The sequence below is a fragment of the Galleria mellonella genome, unplaced genomic scaffold (assembly GCF_026898425.1).
Source record: "Galleria mellonella isolate WM207_F2 unplaced genomic scaffold, CSIRO_AGI_GalMel_v1 utg23, whole genome shotgun sequence".
NCBI lineage: Eukaryota > Metazoa > Arthropoda > Insecta > Lepidoptera > Pyralidae > Galleria > Galleria mellonella.
Genome location: NW_026442045.1, coordinates 470,192 through 494,831, shown reverse-complemented (window position 1 = coordinate 494,831; position 24,640 = coordinate 470,192). Strand labels below are relative to the sequence as shown.

Here is a 24,640-nt window from a genome sequence, read left to right as displayed (position 1 = left end):
GATATGCGGCGTTTTAATAATAACAATTGAAGTCAAAACAATATTTTTTTTAGAATTTCCGTCTAACTGTCTGTATGTTGCAATATGTTAAGCAAAAACTACTGTTCCAAATTCGATGTGATTTTTAAAGATTTGTTTCTGATGATAGAACTTAAAATTTGATGCATATCTTGATACGTCATTTAAAAGTAGTTTTGTTCATTAGTTTTCTTCCTATATTCAATATTCACATATATGAAATCGCGGGCAATAGCTAGTAGCTTGATATGTATTGTCTGAATTCTGAAGGACTAAGTAATGGTATTATGTTTCAGATCAAACGTGTCGAGTAAGGTGATTGACCTTATGAAACGAATAACGTATAGTACATAAGGAAGGTAAATCGGAAATTTCCATTTCTTTTTAAAGTCACTTAAAAATTATATTCTACAATTTTTGAAGTTATATCTATTGCAAGTGACAGGGATTTAATATAAAAGAAAAGATATAATGTAAAGTTTTATATATTTAAATATTTACACAAACTTAAGGGCTTAAAATTCGTTGTACAAAATAGTGTGGTACTTAAACCCACTTAGTTAAGGGTACTTGGATGTAGAAGAACCATTAAACACTTCATAAAATTTCGACACTAGACGGCGTGTCCGTACCCTATGATTGAGAATTATTTAGAAAATATACAATGAACACATTATATCAAAACACGAGGTTATTCGTTGAGGTTTAGTGATGTCCGTAGTAACCAAGCCCGCCATATCCGCCGAGACCGTGCCCGTAACCGCCATATCCGCCATAACCGCCATAGCCGTTGTAGGCAACCTGGTTGGCGTAGCTCAAAGCAGGGGCGCCATAGTATCCATGGCCGGAGTAACTGTGACCACCATAACCTGAAATCAAATTATTATCATGTTAATAGTTATTACTGTAGGAATTTAGTGGAACTTAAAACATATTTTTAAACGTAACTTAGAATGGCAAGCAAGTTGAACAGCTTCATGGACATCATATTAACTGTAAGGTACATGGATCCCTCATACGTCCGCATTCCTAAAGACCACGGTATTATGCCGAAGAGAATATAGATTTGTGTTGAGAGATAACTTAGTTCAATATATAAATTGATAAGCTTAATAAGATTTCTATATATTATTTTCAAAAACATTGTTATGTCTATAAATAAGGTTTTTTATAATAACAATTTTATAGATTTGAAGATATTTCCAAGAAAACTAAATACATTGATTTACAAATTCAATCACGTATTGATTTAATATTAAGTCATGCCATTTGTTTTTAAAACTTAAGGGAATTAATCATTACTTCCTTACTTCTTACTACTGGGAAGATACTGGCTACTAAAATACAGTTAAAACTAATTTATTTGGGAGACAGGGTCTAATTTGAATTGTAAAATAGTTTTGCAAATAAATAGTTAAGTATGTATAGCTAGCTAACTATACAGAAGATAAGACAGAAGATAAGTATTTTATTATTAATAATAAATTAAAAAAAAAAAATTTAGACATAAATTTTATTTATAATGAAGTCAAGTTTTTATGAAATATATTTTTATTTTAAAGCAATATTTTGCTTTTTAAAAAGATTGATATAGAACAAATACGATTGCATAAAGAATTATGGAAATTGATTCAAAATAGGTGGAGAGATACATTCAGTTGTTAATTACTTATTTTTGGAAGTTATTAAAAAACTGTGTAATCGACCTGTTATAATAGGAATTATTAAGATAATTAACACGGAAAATTGTTATGTACAGACATGACGGCATTGTCTACAGATAACAATGTCCCAGCCGATTTATCTTTAAAAAATCTATAATATTGTTCACTGTTGTACAGAATTTCTCAGGGTATTGGGAAAAAATCCCACGATACTCACCGAGGCCGGAGTATCCGCCGTATCCGCTGAGGCCGCCATATCCGTATCCCCCGTATCCTCCGTATCCGCCGAGACCATGCGCGGTGGTGTATGCAACCTTGCTGACAGCGACGGGGGCGGCAGCTGAAATATTAATGAATGTCTTAAATAATTTGAAAATAGAACTTTTATAGTTATATCTATTTCTTATTGACATTATTATTTCTCATGTTTATTATTTCTGCTAATATTACATTCTCATCGTATATTTTTATATGTTTATGTGCAAGTTAGTAAATATATTTTAAAGTTTGTTAGTATAATTTAAAAGGCTGAACGATATATAACGCTTTTTATCCTACTTCATAATTATGTTACTATGTAAAATTACATGTCTTCATACATTGTCATAATTTATTTATATAGGATTAAATCATCAGATCATTAGTATCCTTTTAAAGGGAGAGTTGAAAAGAAAATGTTTCTTTAAAAAATATAGGAATAAAAACTAATTTGCGACTGGATGCGCTATATTAGTGCAAGAAGTTTTTCTTTTTTCTTTTTTTCGACCCTTATTTATTTGGAAGAACGTTCAGTTTTACTGGTAAACATTTTATTGAAAGTATAATAATAATTTGTACTCTATATACAGGGGGATATCTCTATACCTATTTGTATGTATTGTATGGAGTAGATCTATTTCATGATCTGTGGAGAGAAACTCCAGTTGGATAAACATCATCGCTGTAAAGCTAAAGCCACTAAGGAGAATGATGAAATTCGAAAATTAAGAGATTTTTGTGATACAGCCACGTAAAAAGGTTTTGACAGTGGCTTGTATTCATCCTTCGTAACAGCGACCTAAACTTGTGTCACATCTCTCATAGTTACAATATTTCTTATTACACATTGTTAATAATTAACGCCATGTCATCACACTATTATAACGATGAACGTGGGACAAACAAGGCTTTATGCTAATAATAGGAAAAAGTAACCATTATGGTAATGATTTTAAAATTGGTACTTTTAACAAAATTTCATAAAAAGTATATTAAAAAATTAAATTTTTAATAGGATAGTAATAGGTATTTGTTGATTTCCCAGGACATATTAAAATTTTACGTGACATGGAACGAGCGGACCGACGTCCGTCGGATAAATTTGGTTTGTAAACGATATTTTCAAACAGCAATATCAAAAGTTGTTATTGAATATGAGATAATATAGTCTAAAACACCAGACTGTTAAGTATATTTGTAATTTTTATACTCGTATATTTTGCCAGTTTATAACCGCTATTTATTTTACTAATATATTAATTTCATGCAGCTTACAGAGAATAAAGCAATTTATTTATTAAAATCAATACAATGTAGTTCCATCTAGAAGTAATAATATAAACAGTGAATTATAAAACGTATTTAGAATATACTTATTATGAAACATTCTATATTAGACATTTGGGCATACACCTCACAAATATTACCCTTTTTTCTTTGTTTCTTGAATAAAAAATATAATAACAACGTAACTGAATGGGAAAGGAAGGATTATCTCACAGTGGCTGCATTTTTTTGTGAACAAAGGACGTGACGAATTTTTAATCGAACGTTCAATGTGAAGGTTACAACGGAGTTTCGACAATAAAAACTTATAATAGACTTTATTGTGATGAAATTGTTACTTATTGGTATACAATATGACAAATACCTAAATAAAATGTTTTAGTAACTTATCGTTTTTATAAGTTAGTTATATAAATGTTATAAGTGACATGGAGTCCTAAATTTTCCAGATTGATATAATTTTTGTCGATTTTATAAAATATATTTTTGTTGAGAAAAAGTGAAGAATAGATTAAGTGAATTAAATCATTATATTCTTTTCCATTTATACAAATGAAAATTAAGTGCCAGTCGTTGGGAAGCGTATTACTTGCGAACGGCTGTACAAATTATTTTTTTAAAATGTTCCTTATTAAGAAAAGAAAGTAGCAATGAATTTTGATAGGATATTTTGCATCTCTCAACCAGATTAAAATTCTCAATATTGTTTATACTTTTAATTTTTCAATCAGATCTTTCTCAATTTTTATTAAAATCCATTAATTATCTATTATGTATGACAGGCAATGAACTGATTTGAAACTTTCTTAAAAAATAAAAATAAATACTCAGAAATCGTTCCATTTTTAGTTACTTTTTGTTCTATTTAAAGCTATATGTAAGTACTGTTGTTTTTTTTTACATACACAAAAAAAGTTTAATTCGAATCATGCCTAAATCATAATGGTGTATGGATAACTATTATTTCTTGGATTGTATGCCAAGGAGCTTGAGTTTCCCACGTGTGTCATTAGACTTGTGACACTGTAAGTGACCGTCATTGCTGGCGCGACGCAATTACGTGTGACGAACGTACCTATACTTATTTCTTACCAATAGCTCTGCCCTTACTTCCTCTACTACGAAGCCAGAGTGTGGTAATCAATGTAATTATGTATTGTCTATGATTTTTATTAGATTTTCCGTATATTTCGCTACCGATTTGACTGTCATTTATTTTTTCAACGAACTTAAAACAAAAATTCAGTACACAATATAATATACTAAAAGCATTTATTTGGTACTATTATACTGTGTATTAGATTAAGCAAATTTAAATTAATGTAATGAGAAAAATTTAAAAATTGGAAATTGACTCTTAGGCTAAATGTGTTAATTAGCTTTAATCAACGGCCTACAGAAGTTCTTAGATCACTATCAGTATATTCTAAGTACCTAATAAAAGAAAATCTGCTACAATAGTTCTGTATTCACTAAAAACCGTATTCTCATTTTTATTTGACCCAAATCAATATCAATGTATAGTTCTAAGATACTCAACATCACAAATTAATTAGGTCTTCAAACATATCTGTTTCTTATACATAATAATTGTTTAAATTTGTAATAAGATTTCAATGCTTATTTCAAAAGGAATAGAGCTGATAATCGAATGAAAAGCTGGCCTAGAGAGATTAGTTGACCATAGCAGCAGTAAGGTAGTTCTCAAGAGATAATGAGCACAGGAACTGGCCATTTCATTTTGCTAGAGTATTAATCTCTTAGAGCGATTTGCTCTGCCAGCGTATTACGGATTTGTTTTATTCTACCGTTAATGTTATTTTATGGTATCCTTTGTTCCTTTTATTGTTTATATTCTTTAAGAAATTTTAAAGAAATTAATGTGTCGCTGCAAATGTACGACGTATGCGAATGCAGTCACTAATATAACATTTACATAATTTGTATTTGATTTAGTTATAAGATTATAATAATTAGAAGTACCTAAATGAAATTTTTACAGGACTGAACTATAACTGATGACTCTTTTTGACATCTAAAAATATAGACAGCGAGAATCAAAGATACGATGGATAGTCTGGTATTGTCATAACAAAACAACTGTAAATTTATAAACGTAACAAAAAATAAACATTACATTAATGACGGGTACCTAATTTTTAAAATATATATAATAAATTTGTTAAAACTAAGAATTTCGAATTAACGCAAGTACTTACATTTCACTCTACAAGTCATAACTCGGAATTAATTATTCTGAATTGAATGGTTAAGTTTTAAAACTGCAAGTTGTTTTTGGGTCTTCAAATCGACGTAAGTTTTACAAAGTTTTTATGTTGGGAAATTTTGTAAACAATTTTACGAATGTGTTTAATATCGTACGGTTTTATCGTCACAATTTATTAGAACACGACGGCAATAGTGAACAAAGGGGACTGACTATCCCATTTAATAATTACGGTCGATAGTATATTATGATAATTATAGGATGTAATAGGAGAGTAGATTGAAAGTATGTAATTTTATTGGAACGATTTAAATTTTTTATCGTGAACTTACACGACAATTTGGTTTTGTTCTCATACAACATCGTGACGATAAAATCTCAAGATATTTTACCGTAACGAATCCTCACTTATATTATAAATGTAAAAGGGAGTTTGTTTGTTTATTACACAAACAAATGTCATGAAATTAGATATATACATACTATTTGACATGGAAAAGAACATAAACTACTTTTCATCCTGGTCGATAAGAATATGGTAGTCACATGTACAAAGTCGCAGGTACAAACTAGTAATAACATGAAACGTTAAAAAATGCAACTGAAGAAAAATTTTAATTTTTGCATAAAAAATTAAACTAGTATTACCCACTTTGTCGTATAGTCAGTACGTAAGCAATGTAATTTGTTAGGCTTTTAAGACCCGGAAGAATTTAATGGCTTTAATAAATTGGTTTAAGGAAGCACTTTCTGATATTTTCTTTCTATAACTTTATTACTTGGAATGTCGTAGAACAAAGAGAAAACGTTACAAATTATGAAGTAAATACGCATTTTTAAGTAATAATCATTTATATTTAATTATATAATTTTTCGCATAATGTAATTGCCATAATTGGCATTTCAGAATATCAATTTTAGCCTAAAATAATGATATTAAGCCACCACTATTATTATAAATATAAAAAATAGATTTTTTAAAATAGGTTATTTGTTATTCAGTCACGCTTAAACGGCTGAACAAGTTTAAATGTAATTTGGTATACTATGGGTTGGTTCCTAATTTAACTTACAGCTAGAAAGTTGATGATTGATAATGTCGAATGATCAAATAATGTTTTAATGGCAGAAACACGAGCGAGATAGATGTATAGTTTTCCACAGGTGTGTATATTATTTGAATGTCTTACCATAGCCACCGTATCCCAAGCCGCCATATCCTAGTCCGCCGGAGTAGCCAAGGCCTTCATAACCCAAGCCGTGACCACCGTATCCTAGCCCACCATATCCTAGGCCGGCTAAACCTCGTTTTTCTGTCTTCTTGGCTTCTTCGGCGCAGACCGCGGCCACGGCAAGAGCGACGACAATCTGTTTAAAAGAAATAATAAAAATTATAACTTTTGATATTTAAACTTTTGTTTGCATATAATTTATATTTATTTATTGATATTTTATTAACATACATTTTTTATTGTTTTTTTTTACACTAATGAAGAAGAAAATTTGATACGATAATTTGATAATATATAAAATGAGAAATTTTAATAATATTTCGGATACATGTTTGTAAACTTTTATAATTAACAACATATTTATAGGGTAAAATTGCGGTTGCCAACCCGTCTGCCAAGTGTGGCAACTACTGACAAGATTTCCCTTATGGGGAAGTCTTATGTTTAGTAGTGGATAGTTAACGGCTGAAATAATTATAAAATAATGGAGTAAAAAACATCACCTAACATTAACATATTACGCCGACCCCAAAATTTATATAATTGGAATAAGGGCAGGCATTTGATGATGATGATTCTATGTATATAGGGTGAAACCGAAATAATTAGTTTACTAATAAGAAAGTATAATTCTGGTATTGTAATCGTAAAATTGGACATTTCATTTCCAAAGAGATATTTGTCAAAAACGATAAAAAAAAAATTAAGCCTATAATTTATTTAAATAGCTGGACGTGCTGTGTTAGTACAATTCAAAAAAATGTTATTCAAGACCCATGTCTTTTTGGGGAAAATATTTTCTCTGGTAGAACACTCATTAACAGATATTTCGATTTCATTTTATATCTTACTTATATAATAAAATTGTAACTAGACAATGGTTGTGCATATAAGAAAAAAATATGGAAGGCATCTTAGTAAAATCAATAGAGATCAAAACATTAATATTTAGAAATTCTGTCTATTGTCTATCTGTATGTTTGTTTCGGCATTTTACAAAAATTACGGCACTAAATTGGATGCGGTTCTAGCTGTTGTATTCCCGAAGGTTTAACTTAAAATCTGGTATACGCTTTATTTTTATCTCGATGTTCTATCTGGAAGTGGTTTATATCGTTAGTTTTCCTATTTCTGATATTCATGTGTATAAAATAAGTTTTTTTTTGTAACTTAAAATGGCAATCAAGCTGACTGCCCACTTGATGGAAAATGGTAACTGTCGCCTATAGATATGAACAGTACTATGGACATAACAGAGTATACTGATTTGCCTATAGTTCTTTTAACATAAGATAGTTTTTATATTAAAACTCTTTTAAAAATCTTAGAGAATATTAGTGCAGTACTTGTACACACGACAAAATACCAGCTTTACTAAAATGTATTGAACAGTTTAAAAGTTACACAAACAAACATTGCACCCGTGCGAAGCTGGGGTGCGTCATTAGTAATTAATATAAATGACATTATGCACTGAATGGTTATTTTTCTATGAATAAAATCCAACTTGTAATGTCGCGATTAAAATTAAATTATTTATTAAAAGTACAAGCTATGTTGTAGGGTTAAAACGAGATATATATAATTCGTGTGGTTGCAACTTCCGCCGATCAACTTCCTTCGGTCCTTTCATCTCGATGCTTATTATTTATTACTCATGTAATTTGTGTTAGAATAACCAATTTTCTGTGATCAAATATTATTGCAAAAATAATCTATTCTGTACTAATACGAACCAATAAATAATATAAGATTTTATTTTTATTAATTATACTTTATATTTACTAAATTTTGTTAATTTTAATCACTATTTTTGAATTAATTTGTAAAATATTTAGTTTTTTGAATTATATTAGTAATATCATAAACAAAGTAAATGTACAAAAGAAAAACAATTTCATATTTATATATATCTTTACGCCAGATTCCTTATGAGGTAGGTATACAGAGATGCTTTAGTCCCAAGGCACATATTTTTTGTTTCACTCAACTTGAACTTAAATAAAGTAAAAAGAAAATATTTTGAACAATTCTATAATAGCATAGTATTAATAAATACTTAATTATTATTTTTATTATATAATTTTTTTAATGAAAACTTTTTATTTATTTTTTTAAATTAAGAGATACATTTTTTATTATAAATGAATTTTGATGTTTAATGTAAATTTTAATTGTTAATATATTCTCACCAAGTACTTCATGTTGGATATATTAGGTTGTACTACAGCACTGAGCACCGACTGACTGATGAACGACTCCTGCGCGTCTACTTTATATACGTACGCCACACAACCGAGTCAGTATGAGTAGATATTATTTTTTTTCTTGCCAAGGATACCACTATGTAAGTGGAGATTGGGGATGATCAAGGGAATGAAGAAATAGTGCTACTGCGATGATATAATGGTACTTTGTGTTGTTTGTTGCAATATTATTATTGTATTATGAATGAAGTATTCAGTGACCTACAAGTGGGGTTTAAAAGTAAAAGTATTTTATTCTTCAGCAAGTTTTTATTTATAAAATGGCTAGCTACAAAATAGTAATGATCTTACTATTTTTTTTTAGTATTATTAGTAATAATTTAGTGTGTTTCAGTCAGAAGGGCAAGACAGTTAAAAATGATTTATTGCTGTAAATATTACATTGCAGGATATGGAGACATAATAATTAAGAAATTAGGAATGATAATGCATGATGGCCACTATAGGCATAGAGACAAGTTATTATTATTTTCCTAAGCTGCATACCTAAAAAAATATATAAAACCTGTGATAGTCTATACTAATATTATAAAGAGGAAACATTTGTTTGTTTGTAATGGATAAAATCAAAAACTACTTAACTGATTTTAAAAATTCCTTTACCTGAAGAAAGCTGTAATATCAACGAGTAACATAAGCTATATATTATTTTGAAAATTCTATGTACCTAACCGTGCGAAGCCGGGTTGGATCATTAGTATTGTATATAGTGATCTGTTTGATTTTGACAAAAGAAATATAATTCAACACAATTCAGTCCTCAATCAAACTATATATAATTATCACAGCTCTATATTTCATAACCATAGATCTGATACTGTTTTCAACTATAGGCGCCGTTCGCTACATTCCACGAGCTTGTTAACTGCCACCACTTATCCATGGAGGTGGAAGTACAACCTGTTAACGTCCCACTGCTGGGCATGGATCACTTTTTAGACAAAGAGGATATTATTCACAACGGCCAGGTTCTTTGTACAAGGATTTTTTTCGAGTTTTCTTTTTCTTTTACACAATGTATCGTACTTTGTTCTCCAAATAGCCACTTGCCATCCTTGAAACGAACCAAGTGGTAAAACAATGTATAAATTTGAACATTGTTTTTTAATGATTCTGAAGAAGATATAAACGGAGAGGTACACCTTTTGAAACGTCAAAAACTCATTTTATGCTAAAGTTATAAATGCAAAAATATTTAAATAGAATTTTATGAGTAGACTTCGACAACAAAATTGAATGAATGAATGAATATATATATTTTATTTGCATTATACAATATCTATATACTTATAATAAATCTGTAGAGAGGTCAATTCTGTACATGAAATATATTACCAAAATAACTATTAGGGGGTGATTAGTGATCAATACTGATGCCAAAAATGCAATCAGTAAAATTTTTGTCTGTCTGTCTGTATGTTCGTTATAGAAACAAAAACTACTCGACGGATTTTAACGAAACTTGGTACAAGTATTCTTCATACTCCTGGGCAGGTTATAGTATATATATATTTCATCACGCTACGATCAATAGGAGCAGATCAGTGAAGGAAAATGTTGGGAAAACGGGAGAAGTTACTCCATTTTTAAGCTTCCGTCGCGTGTGCAGGCTTAATGGCCACTTTTTAAAATGTAAAAATGTCAACTCGTGCCGTGGACGGTACAATAAATGTAACGATAGTACAGTAAGGCGGTCTTATTACTGAAAGCATTTTTTTCAAAACAACCTCAGGGTAATGGACTAATTGTTGTACAAGTAGGTATGATAATAATGTATAATTAAGAAAGTGAAACATTAAGGGAGATAATTACAAGTACCTATTATCAAATTCATTTTAATTCGAAGTAATATAACGACAGAAAGACCATGAAAAGAAATATATTCTTGTTTTATTATAACTGTTGGTCAGGGTCACAAGTCAACCTTTTGTAAAATTTCAGCAAAAAAAATGTATTCGACTACGTGCGGTAATATGATATCAGAAGATAAAGGCTTCACCTAGTTTTTATGCAACTTTAAATGGCAAACAAGCTAAGGACTGTCCTGTCCTGATAGAAAGAAATAACTAGCTATTGATTATATAAATAAACAATACTATAGACATATGATACATACGAATAGTCATCTCGTAACCAAATCACCAGGATGTAACCAGGATGGTATTTAAAGTGAATTGTCAAGATTGACTTGAGAAGGTTTTTTGTTTTTTTTAAGGATTTGAAAACCTCATGTCACATTAAATGATCCAAACACCCAACTATAGCGGTATACATCGAGCACTGGTATATTCGTATATCTAATCTGTTTGTTGTTATTATTTAACTTTGTGTTGTTTTAAGGTTTAATGCAAATTTGTTTGTTTGTTTGCGTTGTGATTGTTTTATTTACGAGTTGTTGGGTTTATTTACGTGTTTTTATATTTGTATTTCTTTTTGCAACTTTGAATTGCAAACAAGTTGACGGCGCACCTGATGGAAAGTGGTAATCGTTCCCTATAGACATGAACAGTACGAGATATGGTACTGTTCATGTCTACATGATAATGTCCTGTAATTTCATTGCCATATTTCACTCTCTAACCGAAACACAGCCATGAAAATATAAGTTTTTCACGACGTAAATACGAATGGGACAGAGGTACCCAAGCATTTATTATTACATTTAAATTTTTTGCTCTGTATGCACCTTATTTTTATTTACTCTTATTATTATTATTTTTTGCGTTATTAATAAAACTATATCTTTTATGTTTTTTTATATATTTTTTGTAATCAACTGTGCACTTGCATGACTGCGTTTCGGTTTAAAGAGATATGGTAATTAAATTACAGGGAATCAGGGTATATTTTATGATATTCATGACATTGGCCATGCGACACTTACCTATTTTCATCATGTACTCGTAGACCGTAGGCTTATTTGCCATTCTAAATATCATTAAAAAGTTTCTGCACCCCAGAGGGATTCCAAAAATCTATTTTTTCGGGGTTCTGATTAATCAATATTTATGACTAAGCCTAATTTCTAAAGCAAGGTCTATTTCATAATGTATTTTTAGTTTATGACGATCAAGCCGTATTTAGTTTTGTAGGTGTTAAAAAAATTGCAACATGTTGCATGCTTCAGCATTAGTGTGAAATAAAAATAAAGATGTATATCTTGGAACGTTAATTATTTGATAACAAAAAATAGGATAATAAAGATATAAAATTGTATAAAGGAAATATAAAACTTTTTATTATTTCTATAAATCAAATTGAGATTTTTCTTACCTTAGGTTATATATTTAAGTATTATTATTTTTTATTATTACTTTGTTACAATATCTCTAATATTTTTTCCACATTTAACTAAAAATATATCAGCTTTTTGTAAATTAGTCATATTATGAGTAAAATAGCTGAGGATAAATTTGCAAACAACGATTATTTGCATTTGTAAATCTTAGATACTGTATTTGCAAGACTACACTTTTGGGCTTAATTATTGCGGTTTATTATAATTTCAGAAGTTATTTCGTTACTATATACGGATCCTTAGATTATTGGCAGTAGACTTGCATTGTTTAATTGCAATGTGTTGGTTGATGTTATTAGCAGATATAGTCTAGAATTGCGTCTGAGCTTACGTTTTAGGTTTTGCGTAACATTTAACACCGACGCACTGTCTTCATAAATTCTTGGAAGCATCATTGTTCATGGAAAATACAATTATTATTTTCTTATAAATTACATCGATACATTTCTCAGAATCATTACAGATAATTTAATATTATTATTAATATTTAATTAAACAAAACACAAAGTATTAAATAATATAATAGAAGATATAATTAATAAAATTATATTAATCTCATTATACTTCAAACTGGCATTATTTATTCCAACGATTTCTTTAAAGATTTCACAAATAAACTTCTTTGTACTAATATTAATAAGCTTTATTCCATTAGAAAATTGAAATATATAATAAATAGTTAATTTATGAAATGTTTAAAACAAACCTCGTATTCATGTAAAAGTGAAGGATACATATAGATAAATAAAAAAAAAAAAGTTAATATTTTTTTATTTAATACGGATTATGAAATACACTAGTAGGTATGCAGTAGGTAGTGTCACTACTTGGTTTACCAGTATTACTTAATTTTTTGAATGAATCATTATTACCACTCATATAATAATGGGATTTTAAAAATATTTTCATATAATTAAGAAGCATTTACACTTTTGAAATTATGCGTCGGCCCGTTTCACTTTACGAAACTGTCATGGGACTATAAAATTGTATTTTTTGTATGATCTGTTAGTTTCATTATTACCTACGTTACGTTTATACAACGTAAGGTTTTCCCACAAAAAATGTACCATTGCGTACGCGTCCTTTGCGAGGTCGCTCCAATTATTCGTTGAACGAAGTAATTCTTTTACACTTTAGACGTTGTTTCTTTGTCTGGGTGTCGAAATGATATTGAACATAGAATTATAACTGATTTGTGATTTGTAAATACGGAATTTATAACGTATACATGATACTTGTGATTATTTACCTTAAATGTAACTTTGTATTTAGGAGTGTTTTGTGGTAAAAATTTTATTACATAATTCGACACTTGTGTTGTAATTTATAAATGTTCCACTATTGGCCCTTAAAATATTAGCAGTTTAGTTAAAAGTAAAAAACGATAACTGAATGGGTACAAGTATATTTTTAACCGACTTTAAAAAAAGGAGGTTCTTAATTCGGTTTTTTTTTGGTTTGTTTGTTGTATTTTTTTGTTTGTTGCCTCATTACTATGTTATTTATAAACCATTTTAAAAAGTTCTTTTTAATCTAAAAGAATATATTTACAAATTGGTCCTATAGAAATTTTATCAAAATTAGTTTACTCTTGAATCCAATATCGATTATATATATTGCCAATCCAATATATTGCCAATGACAATTTTATACTGCACTCATGAAACAACAGGGATTGGAAGAGAAGTGGAATGGGTTTACATTGACAATTTACACTAATATCCATCTATTAGAATACTATGGGACCATTATGTTAATAGTATTGTAAGTGGAGAGTGCAAAACGTCTCAATTTCAATGTTCATCTATTGGAATTTATTTCAAGAGTAACCTCACAGTTCATTCGTTTAATTTTTAAATCAAATTAATGGGTTTTATTACAATCAAAGTCAGTTTTTTTATAGAACCTAATCCTAAATTATGGGAAGAAAATTTTAAAAATAAAAAGTTTAAGAAATAGGTCCTTTAAAATAAGATTTCCATTTTCAATTTACTTCCTATATATGTGTCAATTTTTATAATATTATTATAGGTGCTACGAATGTAAAATTGAAAATAAAAGTATGATATTTTTACAGTTACTTTTATTCTTACTTCAATGTACATATGTACGTACGTACTAACCTGAAAGATCGTAATAATATTTAAAAAATTGTGTGTATTTGTAATCATATCCTACTAGACGATACTCTCGGCTTTATTAGTGTGAACCAGTATAATTATTATACAGTATTCAATGTTAGAAGTTACTAATTGTGTATCAAATTTCATTCAAATCTATTCAACAGTTTAAATTTCAATAAGTAAGAAACATACACACAAAAACTTTACATTTATAGGAAATAGGATTACAGAGTATGTAATTTTGCATATTTTATGTTTCTCTGTGTATTCATTGATCTATAGTCCTAGGTTTCCTTTACTTTTATCTTGTTTCTAGATAAATTAGAAATAGTTAAAATTTAATTCATCTTTATTAAAATAGACTCGTTTACAAGCACTTTTAAAATTTCTTTTTTTTTAGAATGCAGGGTTCGGAAAGTTCTTATATAGTTACTCTTTTAAAGTTCTCTGTTAACATTATGTGTATTTATTTAAATATACTATGTCTAAAATTACTGGTCATTAAAAAGCCCCTGCATAATGGTCATGAACATGCACAATTGTCATTCAAGTAATCGTTTAGAGTGTAGGCTTTGTTTCAAAATGTTGTGTAGATTCAAAATATCCTTCGGTATCTTATTATATAATATATATAATGCCCATTTCCATAAAGAAAATATTAACTTTTTCTAAACGATAATTTGGAACAGGAAGTTTGGATTTGTATTTATTTATTTACAATTTATTGCACCGTTTATAAAATAGTAGTTTACAGTAGTAAATACAGTAGTATATATTAATTTGTAAAATAGTAAAAGCAAAAAGCGACCTTATCACTAAGCAATTTCTTCCAAACCACCTTTGGGTAGAGGAAATTAAGAAAAAATATAGAGAGAGATAAATTTACAAACATATATTCCTTTTTAAAAGGCCGACAGCACACCTGCAATGCCGCTGGTGTTGTGAGTGATCATGGGCGGCGGTAGTCACTTACCATCAGGTGAGCCGCATGCTCGTTTGCCCCCTGTGTTGTAAAAAAAAACACATACTATTATTTAGTGCAAAGATTATCGAGATCGTTGTTTTTAGTTATATATAGTTATAATTGCGACTTTTATGTATCAATCATTTTTCCACAAAAAAGTTAATTATATGTTTAGACACCTTACTCCAAAACTGTATGTAATATCTATTTATTATTATTATAGTTATTTTTATTTAAAGACTAAACGACTGGACTGATTTTTATGAAATCTCTATGGGGCCAATCTATAAGTATATATTTTTACATAAAGAAAAAATATTCCAAATCTATTTACAACCGACGAAGTTATGAGGTAATAAACGTAAAAAAAACTACAACCGAATTGATGCCCTTCTTTTTTTTAATCGGTTGAAAAGAAAGTTTATATTGTTAAAAATAAAATATGTTTAAAGTGTCAACTTTTATTATAATTATCTATATATTTTAGTACATAAAATTACAAGTAAACATTTTTAAACGGTTTTTTTTGCAATAAACAATATTTTATTACCTAGACAGAGTTTTGATAAACATTGTTTAGATAAAAAGTCTTTAAATATTTTTTGTAGTAAGACCGCAAATATTTGGGAACTAACAGACCGTGATTTTAGATGGTCAGGCATTTATCATTTACAAATATTCATATTCAAATTATCCCTTGTTAAAATGGGTTGTTTATTTTGAAATGTTTATTTACATTTTACACCTTTACCTTTAACGAATTACCTTTATGGATAATAACTTTCCAACATAAACATTCACTGACTTTTTTTCATTAAAATATAATTTCAAAGAGGCTTCATATTTTTGATTATTTAAAATTTTGAATTTAAAAATAATTAAAGATTGTGTTCCACAAAAACATCTTTGATTGTAATTGCAAAAACAGTTATTTTAATTAAACTATTAAACTACTGAACCGATTTTGATAAGATTTCTATGGGACTAAACTGTAAATATATAGTTTAAAGAATTTACCAAATCGGTTTAGAATTGACGAAGTCATGTAGTAATAAACATAAAAATTACCACCGAATTGAAAACCTCTTTTTTTTAAGTCGATTGATAATTAAAAAATAAACAGGAATAGCTGCGAGTTACAGCTAGAATTACGTATAAAAAAAGAGAAAATTGATAGAACTAATTTTACTGTACAAATAGCTGAGCGCTTCTACACCAGGATAAATTCAACGGCAAGAATTACAATACCCGTGGGCAATGTAATACTTAGTCACTTCGCCCCCGAAACGTCATGTAACGTGAATTGGTTATCCACAGGATCCGTAGATGTTATTAGAAAACTGTCTACCCTAAAATATCGGGTAGGAAAATCGAAAAGAGATAAGAGAGATATACGATGGATGAAAGAAATTGGGTGAATCTTGTAAGAAAGCTGAATGCGATCGTATGTTTATCGCGGCGTCTCGAGTTCGAATACAAAGGATCGCGGGCAAATGGGAAAATGTTTCTCAAACATAGCGCACTCCCCTACTGCGGTTAACACTCGTGGGAATTAAATCGAATCTTGAATACATCGTTGAGGAAAAATTAAACTAATTAAGAAAAAAAAAAAACGCAAACTTTTTTTTTATAACACAGGAGGTAAACGAGCATGCGGCTCACCTGATAGTGATGCGCTGACTTCGTCATTATCATCATATATATTTATATAGTCTATACTTAAACTATAGACATCTAAAATTACACGACACGTTAAATGCTTATCTTACTTTATTATATAAAATTTGAGCACATTTGACTACAGTCTTATTTGATTCCTAAGTAACGTGAGCTAGACCTCACCTGTTATCTTACTAATATAACAAAATAGTAATTAGACGATATCTATACATAGAAGGTATTTCAGAAAAATGAATATGAAGGGTCCGTGTAAAACCTATAAATGAGAAAACAATAATTTTTAGAAGTTTAATCCGTCTATCTGTCTCTGTTTGTTCCGGGATCACATAAAAAATATGGCACCAAATTGGATGCAAATTTCGCAGTTATATTCTTAAAGGTTTATCTTAAAAAGTGGTGTATTTTTTATCTTGATACGCCATCAAAGATTTTATTGGTATTTCTACTTCTGAAATTCATGCGTACGAAGTAGCAGACACAGAGCCAGTATTAAATATAAATTCTCCTCTTACATTAGACTACCATAAGGAACTAAGTATAGATATCTGTATAGCATGGTCACATTTACATCCAAAGTCTCTAACTCTTACTGAAGTGGAAATTAATTAAAAGTAAAATGTCTAATAACATAAAACGTAATAAATTGATTATATATATATATATATATATAGGTATGTATAGAAACTCGTGCCATATTCAGAACTAGATGGATTCCGTGGCCAATCCCAATAAATCAGTAAGAGTACATAAAGTATCCTATGTAATAAGTTAAGATATAACCCACCTGTTTCACCAAGTTTCAATCAAATTTGTTTAGCAGTTTTTGCGTAAAAGAGTAATAAACATCCATCCATGCATTATTAAAAAAATTTACATTTATAATCTTAATAGGATTAGAATTATAAATTAATAGAGGTAATGTAGAATGATATGAATAGATGATAGAATCTGTATACAACACGTATTTTATGTGACGATAAAATTTCAGATATTATCATTAGAATATTAGATATTAGTCTATTTAATATACTATTATCTGTAGTTAATAAAGTTTGAAACGAATATTTTCATCACAGAAGGAAACTATCATAAAACTTTATTCGAGTGTCTTTCGCTTGAAATAAGCTGCCTGAGAAAAAAGCAGTTGTTGAAATGATCCGTGTGGCAATGGAGTTAGAAGATTTATTGGCATGAAATAAAACGTTGAAATTTGGATTCCAAAAATAATATTTTCAATATTTTTTTTATTTATTTATTTCTCTCGCAAAATGACAACATAATAAAATTTACAGCTATATAGGTTACAATTTAATATATATACATTTAACAATAAACATAACAGTTACATTTTAAATTAACTAGCTTTTATCTGCGACTTCGTCTGCGTGACAGGCATATGTTCTTTGACTGGGGCAAAATGTATGTATATGTATATGTAAACCAAATTTCATAATGATCGGTAAAACCGTTAGGGTACTAAGAGGTAACAAACAAACAAACATATATATAAATAAACTTTCGCATTTATTAGATTCAGTAAGGACAGCATCATTATCAATAAGGTTAGTATTTTAATATTATTTATTATTATTATATCAGCCTTTAACTGTCTTCTGCTGAACATAAGTCTACCACATGGAAGTTATGCCTGTAGTTGCCATGCTTGGCAGGAGGGTTGGAGTCTAATGATTTTGGTGATGTTTTAAGACAGACACTGCTGCTCATTCCTCGACCATTAAATTCCTTTAGTGGCCTCTTACGATACCCACGGAAAAGGAACGAGTGGTAAATTCTATGTTGGGACCATACGGAGTTAAATTTTACATTTATGGCCAATTTTTCTAATCTCTATCTCTGTTATTCCTCTTTACACTTTAATAAATGTGGTTTTACTGGTTTCTCGCAGATACTTTACATGTCAAATGAACAACTAATAATTTATTAGTTATTGGAAATTTAATTTAGGTAGTGACATAATGTATAATCTATCCATTTGAGTGACACATGAAAAGCAATATGTTACTTAAATAGTACTAGTTTAAGCTAATAACGTAAAAATGACTTTCTTTATTTGAAGCTTCTTTGCACCGTATTGACCCATGTTTCTTTACAAAAAAAGTTTAAATAATAACAATAAATTAGTTCCACTCCCTTAGATTTTACTTAGTGTATTTTTATTTTAGATAATTGTAATGATAAAATAAATATTTATCGACTATTTTAGTAATCATTAGATTATGAAGAATACGTAGATACATAAGTGTAAAGGGCGAACATTAGATTTGATGGAGTCATAATATAAAAAAAAAATATTTATTAATCTATGTCGCGCTAAAGATACCGGCTTATATGAATTAATACGTTCACACGAAAAACATCACTCTCCTTTATTCGGCAGTCAGTTAAAAAGTCATAAATTTATTTGACACACCCCTATGTATTGGATTTTATTAAGATCGTTTATGTTTAAAAACGTTTGCTATTGGCATATGAGGAAATTTATTTATATTGCTTGATTGAATATGCACGAGTTCCGTATATTGAGTCTATCGTCGTTACATTTTAGATGTATGTATAGTTCCGTTCTGAATATTCGACTAGGGATTTCCAAAGATAGATATGGAGACTAGAACTAGACTGTTGAATGATTCTTATTTAAGAAATTTTTTAAAAGTATGTTATCAATTATTGTATTTTTTTTCATGAATATGTCGATTCTGGACCGACTCAAAGTCGGTAAGTATATTTGTAATCTATAGAACTTACTGCCATAGTGGTCACATATTAATCGATTAAAGCTAGCGATTTCCTTTGTAGAGTAAAAAACTATTTTTTCAAGCAAAGTCTACTTACACAGGCATCACGTACAAAATTCAAACATTTCAATTTTATATGTTTACGAAATATCTTTTTCGTACAAACATTACATACCTATATGTGTTCTTCTATCTTTAATACCTTTAATATCTACCTACATGGGTGTGTAAGTATTCAAGATAGACGTAAGATGAAAAATAAGTACCTGTTGCGACTGCAAGCAAACCAATAGTAAGGCCAGGTATCACAGCGTTGAATCCGCGATCATATCGTAAGCATGCGGCGGCGAGCTCGCCGCGTACCTCGCCCTATCGCAGGTAAATCGCATCTAAACCGCACCTAAGAAACGTTTCCAATCATTTGTTCTGCTCGCGAGCTGTGATATAAGGCGATTACATTATAGGTACCACAGATCGGCTTCCTGATTACGTATCTTGCAGAGTTTGCTAAAACCGAAAATTGCTTGATATTTGCTGTCAAATTTCATTTTTGAGAGTTTGTATTAAAAGTGATTAGCGAATATATTGGTGTTGCCTTTGTACAGCAATTTAGGAATTAAAATTACTATTATGAATTAATTATAGGCCGTCAATAGTTGTTAAAGTGCATTTAAACTATCTAGCGATTCGGAAGCAATCGTGCTACGTTATATTTATTAATTTACATTTTATTACACCAATTACAAATATAACATTATTTTTTATATTTACCAATCATTCGTGATGTGATCGCACAATGTTTGCTATTAATATAAATTGCTTAGATAATCAGCCCTCGGATCAAATCGTCTCTTGTCTTATGGGATAGCAGTTTGTGCTGTCACCATGAATTATTCGTCCCCAGGGTTTTGGGCAACTAACCCTTGTAGTTAGGGTCCGTTTATGTCAAGGCCCTTCCTTTGATAAATTTACATAATAAGATGAAATTGTACTTAGTTATAGCTTTATGGGTTAAATCGATCGATAAGCATTGATTGTTGTGACTATATTTCGATAGACAGATAAATCCAAACAAATGACATTTGAAATTAATTTTAAGAATATATTATATTTGAACTGCAGTAATTACATTTTATTTAAATTCTATACAAGCTGAAAATTCCTAATAGATAAAAGGCCCCATGTCATTGTTATCGTCATTATATTAGCCGTTATCTGTCCACTGCTGAACATAGGCCTCTATCTAGTGGAGGATCGTCATAAACTGCTTTTTGTCGGTATGGGGTCCTTGCTCAAGAACTATCGGTTATCGGTTCATGTATGGTATGACCAGCCCCTTGCCACTTCAGCTTGCTTATTCTTCGGGCTATATCGGTCACTTTAATTCTTCTGCGGATATCCTCATTTCGGATTATGTCACGCAAAGAAATTGCAAGCATACCACTTTAAGTGTATAAGTTATGGTCCAGTTCTGTATCTAAAAAATTTTATTAAAATTTATTTAGCCATTGAAGTGTAACTAAGAACTTAATAAACATCCAAATATTTTTACAAATTTTCACATATATAAAGTTAGTAGTATGCGCAAGTCCTTAAGAAGTTAAAATAAAAATATATCAAGCAAACATGGGCGAGGGATGAGCAGCAGTGCCCCTCTTAAAATATTCTTAAAAGCCTAACTACGGTTGCTAACCCGTCTGCCAAGCGTGGCAACAACTGGCAAAACTCCCCTTATGGGGAAGGCTTATGTCCACAAGTGGACAGTTAATAGATGAAATAATAATAATATGTGCAATAATATAAGCAAACATGTATAAATGTATATGTATGTAATGAAATATATAAACGTATAAAACTGTAGTTACCAATTTTCTTACATTTCAGTATACTTTGAAGACATATTGTAAAGATAATAAAAGGGAATCAAGAAATAACTATTACTCAGAAGACATTTGTCAAGGCCAAATAAAATCAACTCTAATTCATAGTGTATACAATGTTTTTTTATTGTAATATAATTGATTATATAATATTGAATATAATTTAAGTCGAATACGGATACGGAAATACGCGTGCTTATAACACGCTACTGACTTTATTTTTTGTAGCCGTTGAACATTAGATCAAATTATGGTTTATATCAAAATACATTATTAATCCACCAGATACATTTCATAGTTTCGTTTGTATAAATTTAATACTTTCTATTTGAAATATATTCAAAATTTCTTTTTATACCACGATGGTGGCAAAAAAGCATACAGCTCATCTGATGGTAAACTGTTATTGTAGCCTATGGACGCCTACAATACTAAGGATATTACGTGTGTGTTGCCGATCCTGAAGAAATCTTAATACACCCTTTTTGAAGAATCCCATTTTATAGTCTCTGGAGGAAACCTTGGCAGGAGGCTTATTCCATTGCCTGAGCGTTCGCAGATGAAGATTTCTCTGGAACCGAACTGTACGTGACTATTTAGGTTCAAGCATGTGAGAATAACTTCGCCTGTCCTTAGCGAGCGGGGCGACAATGAAAAGTGGCTGTGGGCATAATTTTAAATAATTTCTTAGAACGCAATCCGTTATACAAGCCGTAGAACGCATAAAGGGCTGCAAAGTCTTGCTTTTGATTTAAGGGATCTAAAGCAAGATATCGATATTGCCTGTGACCTTGGGATCGTCGACTTTTCTTAAAGCTCGTTTTTGAACCGGGTCAAGAGCACCAAGGTATCTGTCTAGTATCTGTAGTCTGTCTGTATCTGGTAAGTGTAGAAATATTATTAAAATATTAGTATTCGAATTATAAATCATATTCCAATAATTAATGTATGAAATTAAATTAACATATGTGGCCGTGTGGTTCCGGCATAGAATATTCCACCCCTTCCTTTTCTGTTGGTGTCGCAAGAAGCGGCTTAGGGAGGGCGAGGGATGGCCAGCAGCGTCCCTCCTAAAACATCTCTGAAGCCTAACTGCGGTTGTCAATCCGCCTGCCAAGCATGGCAACTACTGGCAAACCCTCCCAAGGGAGAGTCTTATGTTCAGAAGTGAACAATTAAAAGTTGATATGATGATGATGATGAATTAATGTAAGACTAACAACTTCGAAATGAGTGGAATATGAACTTGTATATTTTATGCCATGCTCGATTTTTGCTATGCTATGCCGTGGTTTTATCCAGATCAATTAATACATCCCCGTGATATAGACAAAATAATGGGTAAAAATAGTTTTTTATCTACGTAGTAATATGTATAATAAAAAATATTACTTAAACCACTTCAAAATGGTCGGAGAGATGTGTAAACAAATATAACACACCCATGCTTTTACATTTCTAGCCCTTTTGGGTTGAATTACAAGCAGCGGGCAGCGCCCCGGCCTCAGAGCGAACGGTAGAAAATTTAAATATTATTTGTATGAAGAATAAATATGTGGCCTGTCTGATAAAAAAGATATACACGTACAATTTCAACCTTACAGTAACTTAATTTATGTATCTTTGAAAAAGGTAAAAAAAGAACTTGAAGATCTTTCTTGCGTCTTGAAGAATAAAAATTCTGTGGTTGGATTTTCTTTTTTGTTTCGATATTTGTTTCCCTAATAAAAATATCCACTTAATTCTATTTTTTTTTTGTTTTGTTTTAATTAATAAATGCTTCTAACCATTCTACTAGGTATTGTAGCCGTGAACAAGGTTTTTAATTACAAATTATGCCCATTTTACTAATAAGTGTTTATTAAGTAAAAACGAGACTAGGACATAAAAACAAAATTCAATTTAAATAAAAAGAGTTTAACAGAATATTCAAAAAGAACTAAAAATTCAGTGACAGATTAATTACGATTTTTTTTCATAAATTCCAGGTTTAAGAAAATTTGGGAAAATAGGTATCGCGACCAAAGAACTGCATAGTTTCCATCTAGTATATCAATAAAATTATTTATATAAATTGTAACATCATATTTAATAATAAATAAGATTAAATTTTATACTGCTGCTACGACATACATATCTACTATGCGATTTGCGTCACTTACGATACGTCCCGTGTCGGCATACTGCTATAAACAGAAACAAAGTACATAATAAAAATACTACAATTTTAATTATTAAATTCAAGTAACATTTAATTAAAATAAAATGTATGCAATTAATAATTATGAGATACAATTTTAATAATAAAAATGACAATTATTTGTCACAAATTCGCAACAAAATATTAAAAGTAATAAGATTGCATATTATTAAATTTATATATTGTTTAAAAATGTTAATGTACCCAATTTAAATTTTATTGTTGTTAAAATATAAAATATTGTGTATTTTCTATTTAAACTAACGGTACTAATATAGTACCGTTAGTTTACGATTTTTAGATGAGCTAATATTTTATGATTGTCGAGAAAAATATTTTAGTTATATTGAATGTTAGTAAATCGAAGTAAAATATGCAGACATTCTGTGCACGTTAGGCAGAGAGTTAACATAAAAATATTATTATTATAACTCAAACCTTTTTTCCTTTGTGTAATGCAGCGATCACAAAATCCCATTTACTCCTATCCTGGCATACTTCCTTCGCTTCCTCTACATTCATACAATTCTTCATACAGATTCGTTTATTTTGGGTTCGAATAAATCGGTCTCTCTTCGATGTCGACCTTATTTATTGCTAGAGTTCCGCCCCGGTTTTGCATGGGTGCAAATTGTAAATACAAACCTCCCATAAAAAAAATATTTAAATAGGGAGTAAAACCACTAGCTAAATGTATTGCGTGGTTTCGAATATGTGAGTAGAGAAATAGACGCAGAGAGTGAATTTGTTTTATACCATTTACAGAATAAGTAAACATTTATA

The 24,640-nt window shown here is 29.7% G+C and overlaps 1 protein-coding gene across 1 annotated transcript; it reads right to left on the bottom strand.

The window, feature by feature from the left end:
* Positions 1-487: 487 nt before the first annotated feature.
* On the bottom strand, positions 488-8,984 carry LOC113523190 (shematrin-like protein 2). The gene is made up of 4 exons (XM_026909061.3): positions 8,879-8,984; positions 6,645-6,822; positions 1,900-2,022; positions 488-887 (listed from the first exon to the last, which is right to left on the bottom strand). Exons 1-4 carry the CDS (start codon positions 8,888-8,890, stop codon positions 724-726), a joined length of 477 nt encoding a protein of 158 aa, XP_026764862.2. The 5' UTR covers positions 8,891-8,984; the 3' UTR covers positions 488-723.
* Positions 8,985-24,640: the final 15,656 nt, after the last annotated feature.

What these genes read in the sequence shown, in the direction of transcription:
- LOC113523190 (XM_026909061.3), bottom strand. An exon ending in CTTGGGATACGGTGGCTATG is followed by an intron (nt 2,023 to 6,644) that starts GTAAGACATTCA and finishes TTAATATTTCAG; the next exon opens with CTGCCGCCCCCGTCGCTGTC. An exon ending in CGGCGGATACTCCGGCCTCG is followed by an intron (nt 888 to 1,899) that starts GTGAGTATCGTG and finishes ATTTGATTTCAG; the next exon opens with GTTATGGTGGTCACAGTTAC.